The sequence below is a fragment of the Frankliniella occidentalis genome, unplaced genomic scaffold (assembly GCF_000697945.3).
Source record: "Frankliniella occidentalis isolate FOCC.00 unplaced genomic scaffold, Focc_3.1 Scaffold236, whole genome shotgun sequence".
NCBI lineage: Eukaryota > Metazoa > Arthropoda > Insecta > Thysanoptera > Thripidae > Frankliniella > Frankliniella occidentalis.
This window is the reverse complement of record NW_026267362.1, coordinates 304,367-324,692: the sequence shown is the minus strand read 5'-3', so window position 1 is coordinate 324,692 and position 20,326 is coordinate 304,367. Positions and strand designations below refer to the sequence as shown.

Below are 20,326 nucleotides of genomic sequence, written 5' to 3'. Positions count from 1 at the left end.
AATAACTTCATATAAGAGTAGGTTTGGAAATAGGCGCTCGAAGGTTCTGAAAGCCATCCTTCAAAGAAGACAAAAAGAAGTAAGTCATGCGCCATTTTTTCTTCTGTGCTTCGACATTCGGTCAAACGTTTTCCGGATCCTTTTCCAGTTAAGGCGTAAGCATGGCGGACACGTAAGTTCTGTTTTGCGGCGTCTTATAATCCAAAATAATCGGTGTTAATTTCAATATAAAGTTAGCCGTATTTTCTGTTTGTGCTTCTTTGGTTATTCGTCAATTTATTTCCATTGGATTTCTACAATAGTTACCTTCATCCCGTCGTAGTGTTTACTCTTAAATTCTGGCATGGGGTGCAACCCATTGTTTTGGTACATAGTTACTTGCCACTTATTGGTCATCTGCGGATATGTGGCCGCTGCCGTTTATATTTCGTTATTTATATTTGACTCCTTGTTGCATTGTTAAGTTTTCAATGTTGTGTTTGTTACATTTTTGAGAGGTTAGGTTACCGGTTAACCAATGCATGTTACTCTCCCAAAGTGTCGGCTCCTTGAGGCGCGTTATTTGTCGGTTTTTGTGTGTCCTACAGCGGCATGTTTGGTTTTATCTGTTTAGAGCCAAGACGTCCAAGAAGGTGGCGCCGGCCGCCAAGAGCCCCAACAAGGCTACTTCAAAGTTGCCCGCCGTCCCTGAAACCGTGTTGAAACGCAGAAAGCGCCGTGATGCGGCCAAGGCATCCCTCGTCAAGGCTGCGTTGAAGGTAAGTGTCCTCACACACTGAAAAGTGATAATCCAATTTTTGACATTGTATTAAAGCTAGCTTTCGTGTAGGTCCGCGCCCAGCGTCTCCAAAAGAGGAAGGTTATCTTCAAGCGTGCTGAGCTGTACCAAAAAGAATACCTTAAGAAGGAGCGCGATGAAATCCGCTTGAGGAGAGCTACCGTGAAGAAGGGAGATTTCTATGTTCCCTCTGAGGCCAGGCTTGCCTTTGTTATGCGTATTCGGGGGTAAGTATCTTCCCTCAGTCCTTGGTGTGCCGAATGTCAGGAGTGCAATCTTTACCATGGTTTGTTTGTTCCAGTGTCAACAAAGTTGCCCCTAAGGTCCGTAAAGTTCTTCAGCTGTTCAGGTTGAAGCAGATCAACAATGGAGTGTTTGTTTCTCTTAACAAAGCCACTGTCAACATGCTCCGTATCTGTGAACCTTACATTACCTGGGGCTACCCCAATCTGAAGAGCATTAGGGAGCTTGTATACAAACGAGGATTTGCCAAAGTTAACCACCAGCGCATCCCCATCACCTCTAACGAAATTATTGAAAAGGCCCTGAGTAAGTGGCGTAGTTAATGTCTTTGTTGATTTGGTATCATTTGAATTGATTTTAATGCTGTGTTGACATTTGCAGAGAACAAGGACATCATCTGTGTTGAAGATCTTATCCACGAAATCTTCACCGTAGGCAAGAAGTTCAAGTACGCCTCCAACTTCCTGTGGCCCTTCAAGGTTTGTTCAGTCTGCTTACTCTTGCCAACAAGTCCATTGCTCTAGATGTTTCTACTCTAGTGCTTTCCAGCTTGTTGGAAATTATTTGGCTACAGGCTCTGATCAGTTTTTGCAATATTGCTCTAATTGTGTCTGTAGCCACACATTTGTCCTATCCATTTGCTTTCTTTTTAACTTCAACTCACATTGGTTCTTTCAGCTGAACACCCCAACTGGTGGCTGGAGAAGGAAGAACAACCACTACGTCGACGGTGGTGATTTTGGCAACAGGGAAGACAAGATCAATGAGCTCCTGAGGAGGATGGTGTAAGCGTTACTGATAATAAAAAAATTCTCTACTAGCCCTTTGAAGGTTTTTATTTGGATTCCTATTCGCTTTATTTTTTATTCTGGAAAATGTAGTCTGTTGTAAAGTCATTTTTAAATGTGTTAAGCATAAGAGTATAACTCATGAAATTCATAAATTGTAAACATTTTACAAATCACAAAGATTCAAATTGATCAAACATTCACACCAATCATTCAACACAGTGAATTGATACACATGTTTGAGGACTGGCTAAGCCTGAATGGGAAAGTGCCTTATTAGTGCAAATATTGCACTTAATCAAATCAAGTAAATGGTACAATCGGAAAATTGTAGCCATGCTGCTGAAGGACCTGTATAAATTGCAAACAAAATTCCGCACCATTGGTTGGTACCTACGAGCTCTCAAATCTTTAGGTGGCCGTCCGGCTTCCATTCGACTACAATCCAGGTGTACAGGATTTTGCCTCTAATCAAAATCAAAGGTGGTGGCCAGAGCCCAGCAGAAGTGTTTGTGCGTTCCTGCGAGGGCTTTCGTATTAGCCCGCGGTTCGCTTCACTGCCCTCTGGCAAATAATGAAATGCCCTCCCCTAGCAGAAGACAATTCTCATTTGTAGAAGGCAGTGGACACGTAGCGCGACAGCCGACGCAAGCCGACTGGACGGTGCGGTCAGCCTCCTTTAGCGTCAACAAGCCCTGCTGGCAGAACGTCAACACTCTCTGAAGTCTTTCGGGGACAATTGGAGTAATTTTGACAGGACAAATATCCTGAAGAGAAAATGGCCCCTAAGCAGCGCATGAGGATAGCCAACGAGAAGGCATCGAAGAATGTTACTCTTCGGGGGAATGTACCAAAATCAACTGTAAGTATCCGATGTACCACGTACCTTCACATCACCACCTACTTTCTCTATATCTGTTTGAAGTATAGCTTCTGATTCAAATCTAGCTGTTCATTCTATATCAGATCTTTTTCAAGGCCAATTTTGAGGGGCCCTTTGGCATGTACTTGGTTTCTCTCTCTTTGATCCCTCTTGAGAAAATCTTGCCTTATGTCAGTATGTCAAACTTTTTACTAGAATCGCCCCAATGCTCACCTTATTCTACCTTTGATGGTCTTAAAACCAGTCTTGTTATGGCTTCAGTCAGGTCTCATGTTTTATAGTTGAGATACGTAGTTTTCGATGTGGAGCATATGGTTGCATGTGCACATTGATTCAGGTTACGAGTGTTCACGTTCAAAAGACACATAGTCAAGGGTTGCCCTCTTCAACTTTTCAAAAGAACAGTTTAATATCTTAAACTTTCTTATCTTAAACTTTCATGTGAATTGTTTTTGAATCTCTAATAGGTAGTAAAGTATGCCAGAAATGTTTCCTTCCCTTCTACAGTGTCATATTATCATCCTCATTGTTTGTGATAATATAAGTCACTTCTTTCCTTTTATGGTTGACCTGATTGTCTCAACTAACAAATATTTTCATTTCAACACTAATAAAGTTGTCTTCTATTTAAAAATAAGTAAATGGAGTTTTTTGGGGAGATATGAATACATAATCTTTTTGCTTTCTGGGACTAAAAATAATGGACCGAACCTTCAATTTTTATCCTATGTCATATTTAAAAGAATATTTTGTTCTTCCAGAAACCCCAGGATGAGAAGTACCCCGTTGGCCCATGGCTGTTGGCTCTCTTCATTTTTGTTGTTTGTGGATCAGGTAAGGGTGTTGTAAACTATTTTTCTAGCACAGGATACAATGAAATTTTTGAACTCAATTTTAAAGGAGGCTAAAAACTACTTTCTTTTCCAGCCATCTTCCAAATTATCCAGAGCATCAGAGCAGCGTCCATAGTTTAATCAATTTCCCAATATCTCAACTTCCCCAATTAAATAATTGTTTTATTGACTGATGCTTATTTATAGACCACCAAGTGGTCCATTTGTACATACAGACGTTATATATTGTGCACTGCACAGCAGGGATTTAATTATTTCATTATATTCCTTTTGTGACCATTCCAATCAAGCAAAAGAGATGAAATTATTCCAGACTCAATCTGCATTTGATGAATGATCTTTTTAAATAAAATTGATGATTTTGGTGTATCCTTGTGTGTTCTTGTAAATTGAGATCCTAATCTGTCATATATGCACACACAGACACTATCAATTAACAGACCAACTTAATTATTAGACCTTTGAATCAGAGAGAGCAAAAAATGCACAAATTACAAATTCTGTTTGTTTTACTTATTGCAATGCACTCCAAGAACCTGAGCTCTGTAATTTCGGGTTGGTAAACAGCATAGTGGTGTAGAGAATTGTAAAAATACCGTTGCGCTGCCTGCATTCATTGACACATTTGTACTTGTTAGATGAGTAATGTCTCTTCTCAGAGTTTTAACTGGTTTTGCCATGAACAAGTCAGAAACCCGTTCTAAAGCTAAAATAACTTAAGAAGCTGGGTGTCCCATTTTTTAATTTGTTTGTCAGTCTGTGATGGCAGATAAGCAATTAATTCTCTGTTAGGTGAGTTAAGTTTAGTTATTGTGAATGAATGCTTTAAGGTGCATTAAGGTGACTGACTTCTTGCAGCCAAAACAGAACAGCCTTTGGTAAATGATATGTAAGGGCAACAATAAATTGATTTCAGGAAAATGATTTATTGAAAATTGTAGATAATGTAATGTCTTCTACTGCTGCAATGAATGAAAGTCGACAGGCCTCTTATCTTTCGTCCTGCTAATAGCGTCGTTTTGCTCTAGTAGTCAATAACGTGGTTTTGCTGGTTGACCTGTTGTGGGGTCTTCAGATAGACGGACACATCCTTGAAGTACATGTTGGGGGTGTAGAACTGGTTGAAGTCAACGATCTCGCGGTCGAAGGGGTAGCCGAGGGGGCGGTAGTCGTTGTAGTTGTAGAGACCAGAGCAGGAGTAGATGGGGGACTCGGCGCTCTGCTGCTGTTCCTGCTGGGAGTAGGGGCTGATGACGGCATACATGGCGAAGGGGGTACCGTCCTTGCTACCGAGGGGCAGCACCAAGCGGTCGGGGAAACCGCACTGCTGGTCGTAGTCGTAGATGTAGAAGGAGCCCTGGCCCTGGATGGCCGCTTCCACCTGCTTGTAGATCTGCTCGAACGAAGGGTAGTCGCCCACGGTGCTGGTGAACTGCTTGGAGTGACGGGTGATGACGTTTTCACCAGGAGTCACTGTGGGCGAAGACAGGCAATTAATAGACGATGCGAGTATGTGGCAACAATAGTCGTGCGCACCGTGCGGTGCGACCTGCATCCTGCACTCCCTGGACCACAACTCTCGCATTGTGGGGCATCCAGTGGGATTCGGGTACTTACGATTCACAGGGAAGCGATCCCACTCGACGAAGTACTCCTTGAGCCTGTCGAAGTTGACGTACTGGTAGTAGTATTTGGAGTCCTTGTTCTGGGGGAAGCCCTGGTAATAGTCCTCGTTGCCGCCGGCGTAGAAACCGTACAGACTACTGTAGTAAGCGTCGTACGTGGGGCCGAAGAACACGCGAACGAGGGCGCTGGCGTTCTTGTCGCTGTTGACGTAAATCTACATCGAACAGAAAAGATGAGCCCTTTTAATACCGAAGCCAATCTTCAGCAGACACCTACAACTCGCGCGAAGACCACCGCGTTATTGTACCTTGTAACTGAAAGGCTCGTGGTTCAGACGCAGGCTGCGGGCAACGTAGTTGAGGGAGTTGGCCTCCTCGACGTTCTTGACGTAGAAGGCATTGCTAACGTCCACGTTGAAGTAGTCGAAGTAGGTGTTGAGCTGGTCCACCTCGATGTTCTTGACGGAGACGCCGGGGAAGGCCAGGTCGTCGTACTTGTAGGAGGGCTGGCTGTACGCGTACTGGCGGAAGAAGCGGGTGATGTACTTGTAGAAGTAGTAGAAGGCAGGGTCGCGCAGGGCAGTCTCGTAGTTGGCCAGGACGCCGGGGACGACCTGAGAGAAAGAAGAAAGTGACGAGTTAGTAGCGTCGGAGGCCTTACTGGGGGGGAACGAGCTGCTGAAGGGGCGCGCCGGTTGGGTAGGCAACTTATTCGACGCTCTGGAAGCCTGTTTGTTACTTACTCCGTGGTTGTAGCCGGGGTCCACGATGAGGGCGAACAGGCTGCGCAGCATGGACTGGTAAGATCCGTAGTACCTCGAGTTGACGGAGTCGCCGTTGGCCTCAATGATATTGCCGAGTAGACTGATGCCCTTCAGGTAGTTGAAGATGGGAACTCGAGATCCGTCCTTCTGCACAAGTCAAAGAAAAATTGCGGTTATTTCTCTACAAAGATTGGAAAGGTTTATAACAGCTAGGTCGAAAAGGACCAGCCACGGAGCTCTAGCGCCTGGGGGTTAGGCACTCCAGTGCCACACGTAAGCAGAGCGGGTCTGCCTAGCGTCCGGTCGGCAGGCGGTTCCGCGCTCGGAGCGTTCTCCGCGTCCACACTGCTGCCGCTCTGCTGCCGGCCCAGTGCGACCAAAGAATATATGCTTACACTGTAGATGTAGCCAGAGTCGATGGCCTCCTTGATGCGGTACTCGATGCTCTGGATGTCGCTGATGGTGTAGGAGCGGATGTTCTGCAGAGGGTACTGGTCTGGGCGGGGAGGGAAGGGCTTTCCGCTGTGGTACTCGATGTTGGGGTAGTAGCCGTACTGGAAAAGAAAGAAGCGTTCAGGGTGTGGGGTCATGTCGGGTGCTGAGCGAGCGTGAGGCTGAAGCGGGACACTAAAGAGAACGGGATTATACTCACGGGGATTGGCTTGTCCCAGTCGAAGTACTCGAGCTCGGGCAGGTAGTTGCCGATGCGGTTCAGGTTGTAAAAGTTAAGGATCTGCTGGTAGAAATAGTAGTAGTACTCGCCACGGCCCTGGAAGTTGTAACCGTACTTCTCGGCGCTGAACCAGAAGGGGTTGTACAAGTGGGAGTAGGCGTTGTAGGCGTTAAGGCCGATGTCCTCGGTGAAGTAGGATAAAATCTGCTCCTGATTTCCATAATAGTTTCCATAGTAGTAACCATAGTTGTAGCCGCTGAAGTTGGTATACAGCGAGAACTGGTTCTGGCCTGCAAACAAAGAAAGGTACGCCGGTTCAGGAGGCAGTGTGCCGTGCGACAGGATGGGTCTAGGATCACTGACTTCTTCTTCATAGCTAGAGAGTGTTGACATGATCTCGCACACCATACCTATCTGCTTGGCCTGAGAGAACTGCTGCAGGTCGTTGCCATAGAAGTAGAAGTAGGGGTAGATCTCATAAAGAGGGGGTAGCACAATGCCGTAGGTGTCTTCGCGGTGGATCACAGCGACGTAGAAAGCGTAGGCGAACTGGCCTTCGTTGTAGACATCGCGAGCCCAGGCGGCAGTCTACATTAGGGTGGAAGTAGCCCAGTTTTACATACAAGTCGACCATCGTTATTCTGTAGTAAGTGGGCGGAGTTACTGTGTAGTGGACTTACGGAGAAGAAAGTATCGAAGTCTTTGGCGAAGTAGAAGAGGTCAAAAAGGGCGATAGCCTGGTCCAGGTAGTCGTCGTTGTACACGTTGAAGATCTCTCCGCGGGGCAAAATTCCACGGTTGTACCGGGCGATGAAGTACTCGTAAGCCTTGGCGTTGCGGTAGCGGTCGGCGCTGTTGAACACGTCGTACTTGCGGCCCTGCTCGGCCACCTCGGGGTAAATGTTGGGCTGGGTGATGTGGACAAGAAGCTGCAGGATAGCCTTCTGACGACTCAGGAACTCCTTGTCGGCTATAGGACGAACGAGACGTGGTTAAAGCGAAGGCAAAAGGGATGGGAGCAGTAGTGGATTAAGTAGAGCATTCCTAGAAGGAAACAGGGCTCTTAAATATACTCACCAACTTTGGGCTGGCCCTGGTTGTTGCCATTGTGCACATGGTGCTGTTGCTGGCCCTGCTGCTGCTGACCGGAATACTGCTGCTGCTGCTGCTGACCGGGATACTGCTGCTGATTACCGGGGTACTGCTGTCCAGGGTACTGCTGCTGCTGACCGGGGTACTGCTGACCAGGGTATTGCTGCTTCTGACCAGGGTACTGCTGGCCGTACTGCTGCTGCTGTTGACCAGGGTACTTCTGACCGGCGTACTTCTGACCGGGGTACTGTTGGCCAGGGTACTGCTGCTGCTGCCCACCAGGGTACTGCTGCTGCTGCCCAGGGTACTGCTGCTGTTGACCAGGGTACTGTTGTCCGGAGTATTGCTGTCCAGGGTACTGCTTGCCACCGCGCTGAGACTGGCTAGAGACGCTCCACCACGGCTGTTGTCCGTAGCGCTGGTAGCGTCCACCCTGCTGCTGCTGCTGTTGTTGTTGTTGCTGCTGCCAGCTGCTGCCGTGGTACCAAGTGGACTGGGCGGCGGCGCAGGCGGCCACCAGCACGGCGACGAGCCCCAGGAAGAGGGTGAGCCTCATGGCGAGCTTGTGGTCGGTCGGGGTGGACGAGTACCGGACAAGTACCGGGTCGTCTCTGTGCCGCTGGGCCGCGCCCACCGCCTTATAAATCCCTTATCACGGGCCGCGGGCCGCGCCGGCCCTGCTGACCCCGCACCCTCTAACCCCGGTGACACGCAGCCCGCCCCGCCCGGTCCCCGCCCCCCAAACGCAAGGACCTGCACCAGGCCGGATAAGCATATGTGAGATGTTCGTTTTATTTGACGAATTTCATGCTTCCATTTTTTTTAATGTGGCGCGCCAGCAGCGGCTGCCTCTCTTTTTGTCGCCCTTTGGCCCGGAGAGAGATTCTGCAAAGTAGGTGACAGCTAGGTCGACGGCCCCCCGTCCCGTGTGGACCGGCCCGCCGGCCAAGTCAACGCCATCGTGATGGTCCCAGGGCAGATCACGCCCTCCCCTCGCGAGCTTGTTAAAGTAACGCGACCAAAGACTGGCCATCCAGATTCGCCCGCGGCCACAATGCTGCTCCCGTAATTGCCCACAAAATTACACCCACCTTTTGTTTCGTTTTCGTGATTGCTGCAAGGTAGGTTTCCCCCGTCTACTTCTGAGTTGTCGTCATGAGCCTCCCCTGGTCCCGTTGTCCAGGACAAAAAATTTGCGGTCGTCATTGGAAATTTGGGGAATGTGTATCAATCAATAGCTGGGCCTTCCCCGCCGTACGCAGCCCCCTTGTCATCCTGGCCCGCTCTCCTGGCCGGCCGGGGTCGGCTGGGGCAGCGGAGACGGATGGACCATTGCCAATGATATGATGCCTGAACTTTAAGCAGAGGTTTTTCAGCTACCGCGGATCAAAGTTTTCAGCAAGTGTATACTCGTAGTATTTTATTTACAGAATGCAAAAATGTCGGGCGTATAGACACTACTATAAGAATATCTCCACTCTCATACGAGAACGCCACACTGTGTGCAGGTGAAGGTGCTGGCGGTGGCCGTGAAGTGCCTGCTGGCGGTGGACGTGCAGTGCCAGTGCCTCTGTGCTGCTCGTCTGAGCAGCATTCCGGAGAGACGTCACTGGTCCAGCAGAACGCAGAGAGGCTGCGGGGATTCTCGCGTGACGTCATACATTTAATATTACTCTCGCTGGAGAATCCAGGACCGCGCAACCGAGGAGGGAGTGAGCACTCGCGGGGAAAAGAGAGGGGGAGGGGGGGAATCGCGCGAGCGAATGAGAGATGAAGGAAAATGGAGAGAACAGGTGGAAGAGGAAAAGAAGGGTTGTTGACGCGCCGGACCCCCGATGGACTGGAGAAGATGAGTTCAGTCGTTGTCCAGTGCCCAGCGCGTGTTGTTCGGAGGAGCAGCTGCGAGTTGCTAGACTCCTTATCGCAGGGCTCCAGCCGCCGGATTTGGCGCTCATCGTCGCCAGTTCCGCGCGGGAACAAGACAAGCCATCCAGCAGGGACAGAGGATAATGGCGGTGTCTCATCCAGTATGGCTGGCTGTGGCGATTTTTCTCGCGATAGCCCAGGCCCAACAGCAGCAGCCGGAGGGTGAGTGTCGCGATTTTGTATTCCGCGCGAGATCGACTCCGTAGCGCGGCGCCGCGCGGCGCAGTCCGGTCGTAAATCTTTCTTTTTACAGCTATCCCCTCCGCCCCATCTTCGCCAATTTTTGATCGTTTATGTCCATTTGCCCGGAAATTGAAGAACACTCTTCTCCGCGATGCACACTTTTTGCCAACAATGTCATTGATTCGGCGAACACTGCACCACGTTTACTGTTGCGGAAGGAACACCGATGATGATGATGATACTGCCGCCACACCGCCAGCTCCTCGGGAATACAAAAGAAAATAAAAAAAATACCCGGCGCGTTAATCACAGTGTAGTGGTCGCGGGCGACCTTGGAGCGGGCCATCCTCACTCCTGCGCATCTCTCAGTTCAGTCCTCCTTGTCGTGCGAGTTCGTCATCATATGTAACCCGGCGCGCCAGACAAAGACCATACCGAAACCTCTGTCGCCGGGCTGCTCGCGTTGTGTGGTTTTGTCGCACCCTGTATTTTAGTTTACACTATTCCGTTTGTCAGTAATCAAACCCGATTAATTTGGGAAGTCGCACCTCCGCGGCCCCGACAATTAGCGTGCGTCCGGCTCATTAGCTCAGTGTGGTCACTTTGCTAGCAGCAGGGATTGACGTCGGAGCTCCCGTCTTTTCGTGTTGTTCTCTATGGCGGCGTCGATCGTGTCTCAATAATTCGGCCTGCGCCGGTCGCACCGGACAGCATCGGTTCTGGCTGGAATCCAAACATATCCAATAAACGATTTCGATGGCTAGGTTCCACAGCCGGGCCTCTGATAGGCTGTAACACAAAAAGTGTTGTACCAAGGCGGCTGACTCACGCCGAGCACTTTCGTGGATACTGTACCGCTTGCACGGGTGCGGGCCGGTTTGCCTATCCTCGCCCTCGCTGCCCACTGCTGCCCACGGAGGTACGGCCCTGTGCGAGTATAGGCAACCCGCTCGCACGCCTGCACGCGGTACAGTATAACTACGATAGTGTGCGGCGTTTGTCAGCTACCTGGGATACAATACCATAGCAAGGCGAACATTCGTTATCAATAACAATCGCCATCCCTCCGTCCTCGCTTTTGAGTGCTTTTGCGGCGAGGCAGCCACCGTTTCTGTGTATGTAAATAATAAGTCGACTTGTCGACTTATGACGATCGTCATACGAGTAATGACACGAAGCTCCCAAGGAAGGTGTCGTCGTGACCTTATTTGTGACCTCGAAGCCTTAATTACTGGCCCATGGGGCCGGTTACTTTTGGCACTCTGGCGTCCGCTTCTGGTTCCGCGCGGCGCCTCTGCCAACAAGACGTGTCAAGTTACAACCCATCTTTGCTAAGCCTGCTCTGGACGGCCACCTCTACCCGGACAAAATAAGGTTGACAGTATGAGGGAAAACAACCAGGTGTCGCATTGTTTTACAGGCCGGTCGCTGGTGGACTGGTACTTCTATGACGTATCAGGCGACACCCCCACCGGGCGAATGGTTTCGGTCCCGCTCTCGTACCATAGCACATCCCGGCACTTCGGCGATGTCTCGCCCCAAGACGTGTCCGCCGCCTGGTCCATGTACCAGGGCCACCTGGGCGCCAAGACCCGGCCGGCTCCGCGCGTCGACCACGCGGCAGCGCCGGCAGGTGAACACCCACCACCACGGTTTCCTCTCCTTTCCTCTCGGAGTGTGGCTGCGGCATCACGTTTTCTCTCTCGATTGCAGGGGAGTACTGCCTCCACCAGGGAGGGCCCGGGTGGTGCATGCGCCCGGAGGCCTGCTTCTGGGGCCACAACGGCGGCCAGCTCGGCCTCGACGACTGGACTCGCGCCCCCAGAGCGTGCTCCGACCCGGCGCACCTCTGCTGCCCCAAGCAGCCCGACCAGCGCATGCAGAGCCACGACCCGGACGAGATCTTGTTCCCCTCGCCCACCTACGACCCCTACACCCACGAGTACGTGCCGGCCCCGGGTTGCGGCCCGCACCACCCGGGCGGGCCCCACGTCCACCAACCGCTGCCCCTGTTGCCGCCCCAGCACAACCAGCACGGCCAGCAGCCGCAGCACAACTACAACCAGCTCGGCCAGCATCCGCAGCACAACTACAACCAGCACGGCCAGCATCCGCAGCACAACTACAACCAGCTCGGCCAGCATGTGAACCCTCAGCACAACTACAACCCTCACGGCCAGCATGTGAACCAGCAGCACAACCACAACCCGCACAACCAGCACATGAACCCGCAGCACAACTACAATCAGCACGGCCAGCAAATGAACCCTGAGAACACCTACAACCCGTACATCGACCTCAGCGAGCAGCCCCAGAATCCACCCGCCCTGCCTCTCCTCCCTCCTCCCGGAGGAGAAATGCAGAGGCCGCCCCAGCGGCCTCCCATGGCCCCCGCGGCGAGGCCACCCATGGCTTCCGCGGAGGAGACGATGTTCGGCATGGAGCAGCCGATGAAGCCCAAGCCCGCCGTGAAGCCGGCGAGGCCCGAACCCTCGAAGCCGACCATGGCCCCGTCTTCCCCACTTGTGCCCTTAATTGACGAGGACGCGGTGGCGTCGCCCGACACCGCGATCACGAGACTGCCGGGCGAGGTCGCGCGAAAGAGTGAGTGTCGTGCTCTTCTATTTTACCATTACATTACCATTATCGCCATCTCGCCTGTTTACTGGAAACTCACTCCCTCCTCACTTTTGTTTCCAGTGTGCGTCGAGTACGAAAAGTGGGCCCCCACCGTGCGCTTCGGGCCCGACAAGGACTGCGTGCCCAACCACACATACCCCATCGGCGGCAATCCAGCCCTGCCCAGGGAATTCCCCCACATGGTAAGGCACTACTTTTTGTGACGATCGGCTGGGAGTGCCCTTTTAATTAAGCCTCCGCATCAGCAAAAGATGATAATTTTGCTTGTTCTGCAGGTTCAACTCGGCGTAGGCCGCCGTAACAGTATCCAGTGGTTCTGCGGAGGTTCGCTCATCTCCCCGACCTGGGTCATGACTGCGGCGCACTGCCTCTACAGCGAGGATCGGTAATAAAGAAAACTACCCTGCTAGCGTTAAAAACTTTATTCTCTTGTACTGTTATTATTTTAAACATTGTTTCGGGTTGGGCAGACAGGTGCAGTGGGTGCGGCTGGGTGACCTGGAGCCGGACTCGGACACGGACGACTCCAACCCTCAGGTGATCGCCGTGAGCAAGGTGGTGCGCCACCCGGAGTACAAAGCCATCGAGGTGTACAACGACATCGCGCTGGTGCGGCTGGCGCGCGAGCCGGACATGAGCACGCCGCACGTGAGGCCGGCCTGCCTGCAGGTGGACAAGCAGCTCAAGAAGGACAAGCTCAACCTCATCGGCTTCGGCCTCACCGAGGAGAGTGAGTACCCGTAAACTCCCCCCCCCTTTCCCCCGAACATCACAAGAGGGACTTCCGCGACTCTCTCGTTTATTACCTTCTTGCTCTCGCAGACGGAGACCCGGCCCCGGTACTCATGGAGGTGGCGCTGTGGAGGACGCCGTTCGAGAAGTGCGCGTCCTTCTTCAGCGGCACCGTGAACCTGCGGAAGCTGCCCGACGGGCTCAACGACGACAGCCAGCTGTGCGCGGGGCTGGACCAGGTGGGCAAGGACGCCTGCCAGGGCGACTCGGGTGGCCCTCTCAATACGCCCTACAGCCCCACCTGCATGCTCAACGTGGCGGGCGTCACGTCTTTCGGCCAGGGCTGCGGCCACGGCGTGCCCGGGGTGTACACCCGGGTGTCGCACTTCGTGCCGTGGATTGAGAAGATCGTGTGGCCCGAGGAGTTCCAAAAGTAAAGAGTCGTGTTTGAGTGAGAGACGATAATGAACTCGATGTAAAACTAAACAGAAAATGCCTCAATCTCGTGACACGACTAAAAGATGACAGCGACGCTCGATCTCAACAACATCAATCTACCCCACCAAAAGACTGAATATAAATATTTTTTTCCGTAAAGGTGCTATTGTATGGTAAATTTTGTAAAAGGCTAATCCTTGCTCTGATTTTTGAAACTTGTAACTAGATTTTTCAATAATACTAATGATTTCCAATTAATTAAACTGTTTTATTTACCTACATCCAGAATCACATATAACTTTTTTACCACCAACCGGCCAACGCATTTCGTCTCACGATACGCACAGTAAACTGATAGACAACAAACAACCCACAATGTTTCGCTGCGTTGCGTGCCTAGCGTCAAAAAGATTTACCCAGACGTTAGTTTGATTTCGTGTTTTCATTCGGTTGCAGGTAGCCCGTGTTACCACCAGGCTGCCCAGTCTCCGGGCGTCTGCCGTCGGATGTCGGACTGTCGCCGGCTCCAGAGCCGCCAGGGTGTTGTCGGCGGCGGTCAGCCCCAGCTCTGCTCCTCCCCCGGCACCGAGCCGCTCGTGTGCTGCGCGACGTCCGTCGAGTCCATCCTCTTCCCCAACTCGGGCTTCCTGTCCCTGTCGAAGAAGCCCGCCACGCCGCCCCCTCCGTACGAGCCGCGCCCGCCCCCGCGGGCCGACGGCACCCCCGGCAGCATGGCGAACAGGAGTAAGCTGTTGGACTCGCGACGCGCCGCCATATTGACGTGCTCTCTTGTCCCATCAACTTTTTCACCGGAAATATTTTCATAACCACCTTTACAGTGTGCGTGGTCTACGAGCATTATGCCAGGCGGGAGCGCTTCGGGCCAGAGAACGAGTGCGTTCCGAACCACACGTACCCCATCGGCGGCAACCCCGCCCTGGCCAAGGAATTCCCCCACATGGTACGTCACCCAATAACGTTCGAACTCACGACGCACCCCACCACCAAAGGGAAAATAAAATGCGAAAAAGACGGGCAGCGGTCAGTTAAAGTTCCGTCCGCACCTCTCGCGTGAAACCTTCCAGCGGCTGCGTCTGTCTGTCTGTAGGCCCTGCTGGGCTACGGGCCGCGGTCCTCCATCAGCTACGAGTGCGGGGGCTCGCTCATCTCCATGGCCTGGGTCATGACCGCCGCGCACTGCGTGTTCTCCGGGAGGTGAGTATAGCCCGCGACGTAGTACCCTCCGCGGGCTCCGAGCGCCTGGGCGATAGGCAAAGTGACACCACCGGTGCGTCGTATTGCCTCCATCCCCCCAGGGGCCCGAGAGCGCCTGGGTGATAGGCAAGATGCCCGCACCGGTGCGTCGTATTGCCTCCCTCCCAGGCGTCTAGAGCGCCTGGGTGATAGGCAAAGTGACAGCGCCGGTGCGTCGGATTGCCTTCCTCCAAGGGGTCTGAGAGCGCCTGGGTGATAGGCAGGCTCCGGTGCGTTGTATCGCCTTCCTCTCAGGCGGGTCGGTCACGGGTGATGCTGATGCTGGCGCTGGCACCTGCACCGCGCCTTGCTGGACCCTGGACCACACGCCTACAGCTCGCCGATTATGGCACCCCCCTCTCCCCTGCAGCGTGCCCGTGTCCTGGGTGCTGCTCGGCGAGCTGGTGCGCAGCCGGGACGACGACGACGCCTTCCCGCAGCTCATCCCCGTGGCGCAGCGCGAGCGCCACCCGGGCTTCCGGCCGCCGGAGGCCTACAACGACATCGCCCTGCTGCGGCTGCAGTGGGTGCCCAACATGACCACGTTCCACGTGCGGCCCGCGTGCCTGCACGTCAACCGGGAGCTGGACAAGGAGAAGCTGTACCTGACGGGCTGGGGCCACACCGCCTACCGTACGTCCTCACCCTTGCACCATATTACACGCGACCCCCAAACAACCACGACTCATTCTCCTCTACATCCCCCACACAGAAGGGGAACCAGCGGACGAGCTCATGGAGGTGTCCATCTACCGCACCAAGTACGAGGAGTGCCGCAAGGCCTACGAGGACGGCAGCACCAAGTTGGCCCTGCCGCGCGGGGTGGACAACGACACGCAGCTCTGCGCGGGCCAGGGCCAGCTCATGAAGGACGCCTGCCAAGTGAGCGTTGCACATCGTCAAAGTTGACCTGTACCGTGACGGCCCGCGCTGGGCTCGGGGACTTCTACCCAACCAACACGGTGTACGCTTGTTCTGCTTCCAGGGCGACTCGGGCGGGCCGCTGCAGACGCCCGTCATCAAGCCCATGTGCATGTTCCGCGTGGCCGGGGTGGTGTCGCTGGGCCAGGGCTGCGGCTTCGGCACGCCCGGCATCTACACCAGGGTGTCGCACTACGTGCCCTGGATCGAGAGCATCGTGTGGCCCGACCCGGTCTAGGGCTAGTAGGGCTCCTCCACCATACCACCAGGAGGAGAGGGCCAGCCGCGAAAAATTAATGTTATGATGAGCCGCAGTGCCGCGAATTATCTTCCCCCTTCCCGTTCCCGCCCCCTTCGCAGGCAGACGCCAAAACGGCTTTGGAAAAAAACAAAAAAACAGAGATCACGACCGACATTTTCGACCGCGCGACACTCGTCTGCCGATAAGATTTACGGGTGTCACGAATTGCCCACATGCGCAAGTATCTGGCGGCACCACCGCCCATCCGCTGATGTCATCCCCCGTCGCGAGGACTAACTAATGTGTTTCTCGAACAAATTTGACCTCCCAGCTTTGCCTTTGTTCACTCTGAGAGACCCGCGGAGCAGTCGGAATTTAGTATTCGACTTACCAAAACCGAATCCCATGTACCGATCTAAACGACATAACATTCAAATATTGGGAGCTCTTGGTTATGCGGAGTGTTAGTGTTAGTGTCACGTTCCACATCAAAATGCAATTCACATATTGTCTCTCTTTTGACTTGTGTGTTGCCACCGTGTTGGTGTGCGTGACTCGGCTCGGGCCGATCGGGGTTACCGCGCAAACACACCTCCAAACTTACGCTCCTCCGCCCATCAGCTGTCACCTCCGGGTCATTCGATAGTCGCGTAATCGCGTTATTTCGTTTTTGTTGAAGCCGAAAGTAAAAAGGAAGTTTTATCTGAGCTTTCCTCCGTACCGATACGGCACGACCCCGCGACACGCCCCGTGTGTACCCAGTCATAAATTTGAAAATCGCATCATCAAAGTTGATGTACAGGGTGGTCCATAGCCCCCTTCCTTTATTTTGCTTTTACTGTACGGCATGCAGGCGTGCAGGCGGGTTGAATACTCGCACGGGGCCATAAGGCAAGCCCGCATGCAGGCCTACATGCGGTACAGTATAATCAAAATAAAGGGAGGGGTCTATGGACCACCCTGTATTTTTGTGTTTTAACGATAGCTTGACCAAACACGTAGCTTTGTAGGGACACAATTTACGCCATTTGATTCGATACCAATTTTAGATGACGATAAAACCAGGTAAAACAGTCTGCAGAAAGTCAGAAGTTTTTATTATATGTTATACAGGGTGGGTGATCCGCGCCGTGGTTTTTTTCTGATTATACTGTACCGGATTCACGAGTGCGGGCGGGCTTGCCTATCGTCGCTCGCCGTGGCTCCTTATGGCCCCGTGCGACTATGCAACCCGTCCGCACGCATGAATCCGGTACAGTATAAGCAGAAAAAACCACGGCGCGGATCACCAACCCTGTATTACACTAAGGTGTGTTTGAAAGCCATTTCGAATATGTAACCCTTGAGAGTAAGGGTAAGGCGGAAGCAGAAGAGTCCATTGACTCTGATCAGCCGGCGCTTACATGCTGATGCAATGTTTGGTAAATATAACATGAGTCGGCCGGATCAGCTTTGGGGGGCTCGCCTCGCTCACAGAAAAAAATGACGCAACGTAGAGTAAATGTAACACATTATATCTGAAAGGGGCTCGTCCCGTGCGTAAGGCTGATGAAATGTTTGTAAAATGTGACAGTATACGTTTGTAAGTGAAGCATCGTTTTGGGGGCTCGTCTCGTGCGGAAGGCTGACGAAATGTTTATTAAGTGTGACAGTATACGTTTGTGAATGGAGCATTGTTTTGGGGGCTCGTCCCATTTGGAAGGCTGACTTACATAACGCACAAGAGGGTAGAGGAAACAATGTGAAATAAGTGTGAACAAAGATCAAACTTGCAGATAGACTTCCCTGATTAACCTACCCCCGCTTCAAAAATAACAATATGAAGAAAGCGAAGTGTAGAGGCAGGCGTATGGGAAAGGTTGGCCCTGTAGGCAAGGGGTTGTGTATTATGATGTTGGCGTCGGCATCACTGACTGTCAAAAGTTTGCATTATAATGAATAAAGCAGTCTTCATGCGTGACTACACCTGGTGTTGATCTTCCTCCTCTCCTCTTTCCTTGCCTTCAGACACACTGACGCAGTCGCTCTACTGGCCTAAGGGCTTCGGTCGGCTGTCAGTAAGACACCAAGACACAACACCGGGTGGGTAACAAACCCCATCACATTGTTGTGTACTTGTACTGTACCGCATGAACGCATTTGGGAGTGGGCGGGTTGTCTTATCGCCCGAGACGGAAGGCAAATCGCGAAAGCCAGAGGAGGTATGCCTTATGACACAATCCTAGAATTAAAGGAATTAACTTCAGTATCCGAAAGTCTAATCTAAATAGAGGGTTGCTATGGAATCATCCAGAAAGTACGTCAATAATTTACCGTTACGAACCTGCCAAGTTCAGCAAATGTATGAATGCCAGGTCTCATAGCGCCTGGTGGGTAGGCAATATATCTCCTGCAATGCATGAGTGTGCTGCGGGGTGGCCTACCCCGAGTCTCGCAGGCGCCGAGCTCCTCTACTTTGCCGAATGAATCTGAGAAAAAACGGATGGAGGAAGACTACAATATATTGGCAATTCCTATCGCGTGACGTTTTTTTCAAAAATTGAAAATGTATGAGCGATGATTGGGAGTTGAAAATTGTACAATTTCGATTGGTTTAAACGTACTGCGACACATGCGGACAGATGGAGTAGAAAGATACGAGGGTGGCATCTGTCCCCGACCATACGGTCCAAAAGCAGACGCCGGGAGGGTAGGCTGTTGAAGCACCAGCCCGTCGAATGGTTTGCCTATGCGCCGTCTGTGAGGCGCTCGCTGTCCCGCCAGGGAAGTACACGCACCACTCCCCCTTCGGCCGCTAGATGGCGCCATGGCGGGCGTCCGTCCCTCCGCCGCGGCCCGGCGCCCTTGCGTTGCCCGCCGACAGGTGGCGCGGGGTGCCGGTGGCGCGCGCACCACCAGCTGCTCACTGCTCACGAGACTCGCGAGGCCCGACTAGCGCGCGCGCGCGCAGGTGCGAAAACAAGCGCGCCCCGCGCCACACACCGCACCGCGACTCGCGCCGTGGAAAACTCTCACGGTGCCGAACAGGAGGCCGGGGCACGTCGAGGTTGTGCCTTTGAGCCCCAAGACAGAGTCCCCGCCGCCGCCGCCTACCAACCCATCCTCTCCCGTGCTCACTGTATTTTGTCTGGGCGCGTGGAGGAAATTCGCTGTCGGAAAAATATATTGGAAAAGTAGTTTGACAATAATTTCTTGCCAGTTTCAGTGCAGTTTGTCAGAGCGAGACAAGAAAGAGAGAGAGAGAGAGAGAGAGAGAGGGGCGGCTGCCGGTCGCCAGGCCCCACATGGAAATCTCTGCCGGCCGCCGGCTGCGTCCGGAGGGGTGCACGATAGAGAGGCGCGGCGATGGTGAGAGGGAAGAACACACTCGAGTGCGTTCCGCTGCCGTCACGTGGCGCCCTCGTGGACCGCGGATGGACTGGCGGTCGCGAGGCTCGCGATGGTATGCCGTCACAACACATGCACGCACACACACACAGATACACACACACACACGCGCACACACACTCGCAGACACACACGCACAATCTCGCACACACCCACCCCGCGGCCGCCCGGCCTGCGGGCTCCCGCAGCAGCAGCGTTGCCGGATCGCGTAGAGGTTTTTCCACGGATTTTTCTTATATTTCCTTGGTCAGTGCTTCAGGATACATAAAGGCAAAGGCGGTTTTTCATTCATTACAGCTCTTCATCCGTAGACAGCAGAGAGGCAACCTGCGTCGAGGGAGGAGGCGTCCTCGCGCCTTTTAATTCTTGTTGTCGTTTTCGTTTTTGTTGTTTCTCTTATTAATATTCGACCTCCTACTGAGGTGCGTCTCGGAGGGCGTCGCCCACTCGGCCCGGCCCGGAGGCCCGGAGCAGAGAGGGAGCGATGGCCCCGTTTCACCCGCAGCAGGAGCGCCACAGGAGCGGCCTGCGGGCGGCCAGAGGAGACGAGGCCCGCGGGCCGACCGCTGCCGTCGAGTCGAGTTTTGTGTTCTAGTCGAGTCGGCCCGGCCCATCATGCGCCATGGTCAGGAGGCGTCGGCGATCAGCAGGTGTATACAGTAGAGCGGACGTGAGCCCTTCACGCCGCCCGCCGTCACGGCACGTCGCAATCGAGGATCAAGGACCCGCGCATAGCGCGCCGGGGCGGTTCACGGACGGCCCAGCCAGCAGCGCGCGGATCGCAGCACGTCCTCCATACACCTCCTATCTATCGCTCTTACACTCGACAGCGCGACAGCAGCAGCAGGCTCCACGATTGATCGGAGAGGAATGTGTCCGGCGGCGTTCGGACGCGCGTTTGTGT

At 53.1% G+C, this 20,326-nt stretch overlaps 4 protein-coding genes across 4 annotated transcripts; 3 read left to right on the top strand and 1 right to left on the bottom strand.

Moving 5' to 3' along the window:
- Positions 1-8: 8 nt before the first annotated feature.
- On the top strand, positions 9-1,839 carry LOC113208953 (60S ribosomal protein L7). Its single transcript, XM_026426244.2, has 6 exons — positions 9-172; positions 614-758; positions 830-1,005; positions 1,080-1,327; positions 1,403-1,500; positions 1,700-1,839. Exons 1-6 carry the CDS (start codon positions 162-164, stop codon positions 1,808-1,810), a joined length of 789 nt encoding a protein of 262 aa, XP_026282029.1. The 5' UTR covers positions 9-161; the 3' UTR covers positions 1,811-1,839.
- A 615-nt stretch (positions 1,840-2,454) lies between these two features.
- Positions 2,455-3,915, top strand: LOC113208948 (stress-associated endoplasmic reticulum protein 2). The gene is made up of 3 exons (XM_026426239.2): positions 2,455-2,671; positions 3,454-3,526; positions 3,620-3,915. Exons 1-3 carry the CDS (start codon positions 2,588-2,590, stop codon positions 3,664-3,666), a joined length of 204 nt encoding a protein of 67 aa, XP_026282024.1. The 5' UTR covers positions 2,455-2,587; the 3' UTR covers positions 3,667-3,915.
- A 537-nt stretch (positions 3,916-4,452) lies between these two features.
- LOC113208947 (allergen Cr-PI-like) lies at positions 4,453-8,330 on the bottom strand. Its single transcript, XM_026426238.2, has 9 exons — positions 7,686-8,330; positions 7,289-7,578; positions 7,019-7,196; positions 6,588-6,898; positions 6,331-6,489; positions 5,915-6,082; positions 5,480-5,785; positions 5,164-5,386; positions 4,453-5,019 (listed from the first exon to the last, which is right to left on the bottom strand). The coding sequence occupies exons 1-9, from the start codon at positions 8,254-8,256 to the stop codon at positions 4,571-4,573; spliced, it is 2,655 nt and encodes an 884-aa protein (XP_026282023.2). The 5' UTR covers positions 8,257-8,330; the 3' UTR covers positions 4,453-4,570.
- Positions 8,331-9,540: 1,210 nt separating this feature from the next.
- LOC113208966 (transmembrane protease serine 9-like) lies at positions 9,541-17,998 on the top strand. Its single transcript, XM_052272982.1, has 14 exons — positions 9,541-9,788; positions 11,230-11,442; positions 11,523-12,413; positions 12,510-12,631; positions 12,725-12,834; positions 12,920-13,179; positions 13,272-13,614; positions 13,780-13,787; positions 14,076-14,363; positions 14,459-14,580; positions 14,728-14,834; positions 15,244-15,506; positions 15,586-15,755; positions 15,859-17,998. The coding sequence occupies exons 1-14, from the start codon at positions 9,710-9,712 to the stop codon at positions 16,030-16,032; spliced, it is 3,150 nt and encodes a 1,049-aa protein (XP_052128942.1). The 5' UTR covers positions 9,541-9,709; the 3' UTR covers positions 16,033-17,998.
- The last annotated feature ends 2,328 nt before the right edge of the window (positions 17,999-20,326 follow it).